Here is a 7500-nt window from a genome sequence, read left to right as displayed (position 1 = left end):
TGCATGTATTCATATGCATCTTTCTAGCTATACATGCATTTATCTATGTATGTATGTATATATGTGTATATTCATCTATCAATCTATGTATATTTCTGTATATGTAGCTATCTATGTATGAATACATCTACTAAGTCTGTACATATCTATGTGTGTGTGTGTGTGTGTGTGTGTGTGTGTGTGCGTGTTGGCGTGCACGCGACATCAATGTGTGAGTGCGTTGCGTGCCGCCATCACAGTGTTCTTCATCAGCATGGCGACCGTCATGGGCCCCACTCCCCCCGGAACAGGGGTGATGAAGGCCGCCTTCTCCTTCACAGCTGTCGCCACGGAAACACAAGAGTGATTAGTGGCCGAGTGAGCGAAGGGGGCGGAGAAGCACGGTTCAAAGGCGATGGGATGGGTCCGTTCCCTGTGCACGGCTGACAACATGTTATGCTGGAATTTCAGGATCCAGAGAGCAGTTATAGGGTTTGAGGGGGGAGAAGTAATAGTTGTCAGGTGAAATGACACGGTGTCTACCTGCTTATTGTGTATTCCCAACACACAGGTGTTGGGGTGAATGACTCATCAGCCAACGATGATTGGGACACATTATGTCTCCTTCCGGGTTGATTGTCACTCGTCGCATTATGTCACATCCAAGGTTTCAGAGAGCCTCGATGTTAAATTCGGTGGAAATGGTGATGATGAAACGTTTCCGCATTTTCATTTCTCTCTAGTGATTCTAGAATCAAGTCTAGAAAGAAGACTTGGTTCTATTGATTCTGGTGATGCCGTTTTTTTCTATTGATTTCAGGAATTCTAATGAGTCAAATTATTATTATTACATTGATTGATTTGTGTGTTTTCTACTGATTCTAATGATTGGAATAATTCTGGTGATTCTAGTGATTCTAATGATTCTGGTGACTTCAGGGAATCGAATGATTCTATGATCCATCAAGTCATTTACCCTCAAAGTCCACATCGCCAATGAGTCTCATCTTGCCCGTCTTCGGGTCCCGGACACGGTTTATGCCGACATCGATGACCGCTGCGCCGTCTTTGACCATGTCTGCCGTGATGAGACCAGGGATGCCTAGCAGGAGGAACCATGGGATACGGGAAGGGAGGGGGTCATTTTATTCTTATTTGGGAACAACACTTTGTAAGAAGAGTACAAAATCGAGTTCTACCAAAATAATCCATGTAAAAGAACGTGAAAACATCGTAGATACTGCAAAATAACATGAATGTGTGCAAATACTAAACTAGGAACTATCCCAGAAAGAAAGCAAGTTTAAACAAAATTCCTACTTCACTTTGATTTAATAGCAGTGGATGAACTGACTGACATCCACCAACAACCGAAGCTGCACCCTATCCAATCAACATTCTTATCCTAATCCTAAATATACACACACACACGCACACATGCAAACAGCCATGGAATCCCGGAGTGGAACTGGAAAGACCAGGGTCTAATTGGGATTAAATCTTAATATAGCACCTAAATACCACCTAAAACACACATAGTTCTGTTCTATCAGTAGATATTATTACTTACAATTGACTGTGATTTATTTTGAATTACAAATGTGTATTAAGCATTTCACATTGATCATTGCACACGTCAACATCCATTTCCAAGCTGGCTGGAGGATCTGGGATCTACGTCAGCACTGACACCGCAGCTCTAAACCAACCGACAACACTTCAGCCGGCCGGTTTGTGCCGGTTTCGGTGCTCAGGAGACATCGGAGTGATTTACCCGCGGCTGCTATGACGATGTCGGCCAAGCCAGTCAGTTCCTTCAGCCGCTCCCTGGGCGTACATCTGTGGGCAATGGTTACCGTGGCATCACCTGTGTGTGTGTGTGTGTGTGTGACAGTGTGTGTGTGTGTGTGGGGGGGGGGGGGGGGGGGGGGGGGGATTGAAAAGTAATGAATGACATACGCAATACCCAACTGTTAATTGAATGATAGCATCATGATGACAACCTGCCTTAGTTGGCACTAGTTCTATTTTACTTCAGCTTATATTTTCTTTTTTTTGCTTCTTCTTGTATTTAAATTATGTTTTCGTGCATAAGTTCTCCACATTTCCTTGTACTGCTCTCATACTCAACAAACAAATTGAATTTACTTGATTGTTACGGGAGAAGAAGAAGAAGAAGAATGAAAGGAAGAAAGAGAAGAAGAAGAAGAAGAGGAAGGATGAAAGGAAGAAAGAGAAGAAGGAGAAGAAGAAAAAGAAGAAGAAGAAGAATGAAAGGAAGAAGAAGAGGAAGAAGAAGAAGAAGAAGAAGAAGAAGGAGAATGAAAGGAAGAAAGAGAAGAAGAAAAAGAAGGGATGAAGGAGAAGAAGGAGAATAAAAGGAAGATGAAGAGGGCTCTGTGCAAGAGAGCAAGTCTCAGCATATGACCTCTCCACATCCCACATTCCTAAAGCCATGCGTATATCTGTGTGTGTGTGTGTGTGTGTGTGTGTGTGTGTGTGTGTGTGTGTGTGTGTGTGTGTGTGTGTGTGTGTGTGTGTTTGTCTGTGAGAGAGAGTGAGAGAAAGTGGGAGAGTGAGAGAAAGAGAGAGAGCGAGAGAGAAAGAGAGCAAGAGAGAGAGAGAGAGAGATATTAAAGGTCATGGGCCCCTATAAGGCCTTCCTGTCGTTCCAGTTGATCTGGGGGCACCAGAGGAAGTGGGCGGTGACCGCATCCTAATGTTTAAGTGAGTCAGATTCCCGGGGTAACCCCTATCTTCAACAACATCAAAGGCCTTGCTACCTGTCCAGCATGTTGTCACTTGTCTGGTTTCTGTTGACCCAGGTCTGAACAGAGGAAGAACCACTCCAACTTGTAGCAACGGAGAGGGCAGGGTGATGGTTTTCTCATACTCAAATTGCCATTCGGTATGCAGGGATGTGACTGAATTTGGATCAAAGATGGAATAATGTCCATATCCTGCTCAGACACCATGAGCATGTGCCGATTTTTTGGGCTGTCCGTTTTAGTTTGCACTGAGGCTCTGTTCTTCATAAACACATTTATTAATGTTCAAATGTTCAAGCAGTCTAGACAGAACCAGCCCGTTAACACAGGCATGTGGATGCTGTCCTGTGGAAACAAGACACTTTACTAAAGTACATGCCAATGTGGATGGGAGCCAGTGCACACTTGCTGTGGAATATTTTTTTATACCACATTCTACAGTCCTCTGCGAGGGTAACTTTGGTAACTAACTGATGCACTGATGTTTTTGATAATATGTTACTATATTAGAAAGTGTATGCGTCCTTAATGTTATTTTATGGGCACATTCAGACGTGGTATTCTCGCAGCGGCATAATAGATAAATTGCATTAATTAAAAGAATGTAGGTCTGTTGTACAGAAGTGTATTGCATTCATATGAGAAACATGTTCCCCTTTTCTCCTAATTAAGAAATACTCGTCAACTTAATAACTTTCTACTATTAACCTTTGTATTGGAATTTTTGATAAATGCATACAAACATGCATCATTGAAAAACGAACAGATGCTCACCTAAATATAACAATTTTCAACGTTATAGCCACAATCAAGCCTGTTTAGAAATGGGGTTGAAAAGTCAAAAGGAAATGTCAAAAAATGATGAAACATTGTTTTATCACTTTCCGTTGATGACACTGCTGACGGGCTGACGGGCTTTCGGTCAGGAATGCAGCAACGTTTCCTGTTGTCTACGTACGCTACGCTCAACGGATGATTGGGGACAGCTCTGTCGAGGAAACACTGCCATATTTCCCACAATGTCGCCACTATACACTTTCTTGCTTAATCTTTCCTCGTGCGTGGTGCGATAACGAAGGAGAAGGCGGGGAAGAGAATGAGATCCGCTGTGAGTCCGAGCACGCCCCTGAACTGAGGAAGTGAGTCGGCTGCCTCAACTCATCGGGGCAAATATCGGCTGCTTGTTCACTGATTCTTGTTGACTTGCATCCTATGGCAAACAAACCCTCCACACACACAGACACACACACACACACACAATCACACACACACACACACACACACACACACACACGCACACACACACACACACGCACACACACACACACACACACACCCACACACACACATACACACACACACCTTTCTACTCCCCCCCTGAGGTAAATTCCTGAAACACCTCTCCTAAACCGCTCCTTCTTCCCAGAGCCTTAGGAGAAACAACTAGGCGTGCTGCCAGCTAGGATGGAGGTGGTGGTGGGGGTGGTGGGGGTAAGGGATTATAACTCTTCCTACGCACTTCCTATTTCTCATCACCCCTAACCAAATGGAGAAGGGCAAACATTGGCCTTCGTCTGCCACTGAGACGTATCGTATAATTTATCTTTGTTCTAACATCCTGGTTCAGATGATTGTCAACGCGATGGGGCAACATCAAAGCACACACATGCACACACACACACACACACACACACACACACACACACACACACACACACACACCCCTGGTGTGGTAACCGGAACATCCATTCAGAGCAAATGACTGGATTTCCTTCATTCTAACTGGAACCGTATTCCTGGGTCAGGAGGGAACGCACACATTATCACACACACATACATGCAGGAACAAACAAATACACACACATGCATACAAACGCACAAACACACAAAAACACAGATACACACACACACACACACACACACACACGCACACACACACAAACGCATGAACACACACATACACACAAAACCACATACATGCACACAAACACACGCATTCATGTCCACCATACATAGACACACACACACACACACACACACACACACACACACACACACACACACACACACACACACACACACACACACACACACACACACACACACACACACACACACACACACACACCTACCGCCTGGTCGTTCATGGTATCGGTCGGTGTGCAGCAACATGGCGATGGGCATGCCGACATTTTTGGATCGCCCGGCAACGACAACATTCTTTCCCGCTGTTTCTATACCTGTGCGGGCAAAAAGTGTTGTCAAACATATGACGAAAATGAACACAATAAAGTCATTTGTAATGCTTTAAATGTAATCTTGTAATGTTACATTGTAATGTTAGTCATTGGAGTGATGTGAAAACACGAGGCTCAATAAAGGTGGTTATTTGGATAACACACATGCTAGTGATTTGATCACTGAATTAAGATGGTGTTCAAATGTTTTTGCCAGTCGCAGTGAAACAGTTTGTGAACGTTCCACTCTGCATCTTACGCAGTTAGCATTCTTTTTGTAAAGTCATAAATCTTTTTACTGTACTCTTTGACGTCCCGACGAAGGGACATCGGGGGCAAGGAGTGTGTGGATGTGTGGAGCTCTGTCTGGGCAGCTGCTGATGTTGATTGCGGGGTCCTGGAGAGGGTTATGCTTCTCGGACACTTGTTGTATAACGCCATGGAGTGTGTGGAGTGTTAGGCTCCATCTGAGCAGTGGTGGATTTTGATGTTTGCGTCCAAGAGAGGATTAGGCTTCCCGTACACGTATAGTATAACCCCACAATGTGTGTGGATACCTTACACTTGGAAAATAAGGGTACATTAATAAGACATTCATGGAAAATAGTTAATACATTAATAAGCATTAACCAACCATTAATTAACAATTTCCTAATGGTCATTTTTTACTAATGGAGGTCATGTTAACTAAGTTATTAATTTATACATTATATAAAGGTTAATTTTAACCCTAACCTCTATGCTAATGCTAAACAATAGTGTTGATTATGGTTAACTAATGTATTATTACAGTCACGGTTTACCGATATCTGTTTCTGTTTTTTTAAGGAAGACGTTGATGGACAGGCGGTTTAATTTGAATGTGATGCACTAGAAAAATTAAGGTGGATTTGTACTGCCCTCTTTATGTTAGTCACAAAGAGCATTGGCTGAATTATGTCTTAAATCTAGGCATGTCAAATTAGGGTTGTCAGACTATGACCTGAAGCAAAGTAAGGCACCACAATGTCTCGCCCCTCCTAATTACTCTATTCACTGTCGGCTGGATGAAGAGAAATGATGCTCTCTTGATGGGGTGGAACCAACGCTCGTTGGTTGGAATTTTGTTTGTTTCGTAAAAATTTATGGTGAAAGCGTTTTGGGAATTGCTACAATTGAGTGAACAATGAACACCAACATGATTCTACATGAATGTAAGACTTGACAATACAGTTTGAATTAAATAAAAGAGTGCCGTGAGGGACTCCCTCACTAAAGCCCTACTTCCTCTAGAGCAGAGGTAGTGAGTGCTGAAAGGTTTATGGTTGAGCCCCATCTAGTGGAAAAGCAATGGTGGGACAGGGCAAGGTTCCCAGTTACTGAGCAGTATAGTCAGAGGCTCCAAGTTTAGGGAGTCAGAATTGTTTAAATAAATCAAGTGTTTATTACGGGTAGCGATGCACCGAAATGAAAATTCTTGACCGAAACCGAAACCGAATATACTGAAACAGTTGGCCGAAAGCCGAATCCGAACACCGAATGTGGCTTTTGCTGTTTTTCATTCATTTTGCTTTAATTTTTCACCATTGCATAAATCAAACAATAAAATGTCCTTTATACATTTTTTGTCTTGCTTTTCAATAAAAAAAATCAATTACAAATTTGATACAAAATATTTATTTAATACTGAACGTTTTCTAACATTCCAGCAGACCTTATAGCAAGAATTTAAGAACAATTTTCCTTTAAATAAATGTAATTTTTTAATTTTTTTATTTTTAATAATACTTTTTTTTTCTGTGTCTTGTTTTCGGCCTTTTTACTCCTTCGGCCGAAACCGAAAACTATGTTTTGGGCCATTTTCGGGCCGAACATTTTCGGTGGCCGAATATTCGGTGCATCCCTAATTACGGAATTATGAGAAATTGTCATCTTGCATGTGTGAGCCAACATAATGGGAATTTGACCTTCATATTTCCAGAGGATATACTGCAGTGCAGCAATGACAGAAAAGGACCAGATACATTTCTGACGAACACACTTGTACGTAAACTAAATGTGTACCGGTAATCATACCCTTGCACATAGTAGAACGAAGCGACTGTAGCCATGGGCAAGGTTGGCCCAAAAATATGACCACTAATTCACGATAGAAAATAAGAAAAAGTATGTTTAACCAATAACAACGTTATTTCCGTGGTCATTCGATGCATCGTTGCATGAATTTGTATTGCGTTTAGGTAAAAAAAAAAAAAAACGACATCACCACGTGTGGGCGTTTACCTGCCCGTCTGATGATCTCCCAGACGGCGGCTGGGGTGGCAGGGATCATGGACCGCTGGTCCAGGCACAGCTTGCCGATGTTGACGATGTGGAAGCCGTCCACGTCCTTCTCCGGGGCGATGGCGTTGCACACCGCGCGCTCATCGATGTGGGCTACAGCCAAAGGGAGAGAGGGGGAGGGGGGGGCAGTAGACCGCAGCTTAGTGCTGAATCCGATGCATGCGATAGATGTTAATGTGTCTAACGTGATTGTT

General features: G+C 42.9%; 1 protein-coding gene across 2 annotated transcripts in view; it reads right to left on the bottom strand.

The window, feature by feature from the left end:
- The window catches only part of mthfd2l (methylenetetrahydrofolate dehydrogenase (NADP+ dependent) 2 like), a 15129-nt gene that overhangs the window by 412 nt on the left and 7217 nt on the right, over positions 1-7500 (bottom strand). For both annotated transcript variants that reach the window (XM_060065016.1, XM_060065015.1), the window contains exons 4-8: positions 7247-7399; positions 4880-4987; positions 1754-1846; positions 956-1081; positions 1-320 (exon numbers count right to left, since the gene is read on the bottom strand). The exon at positions 1-320 is cut by the window's left edge and continues 412 nt beyond it. In XM_060065016.1, coding sequence (XP_059920999.1) covers positions 205-320; positions 956-1081; positions 1754-1846; positions 4880-4987; positions 7247-7399 — 596 coding nt within the window. In that variant the 3' untranslated portion in view covers positions 1-204. The remainder of the gene's footprint in view (positions 321-955; positions 1082-1753; positions 1847-4879; positions 4988-7246; positions 7400-7500) is intronic.

The sequence above is a fragment of the Gadus macrocephalus genome, chromosome 11 (genome assembly GCF_031168955.1).
Source record: "Gadus macrocephalus chromosome 11, ASM3116895v1".
NCBI classification, from domain to species: domain Eukaryota; kingdom Metazoa; phylum Chordata; class Actinopteri; order Gadiformes; family Gadidae; genus Gadus; species Gadus macrocephalus.
Note: the sequence above shows the minus strand (reverse complement) of the source record. Positions and strands in the feature narration are given on the sequence as shown.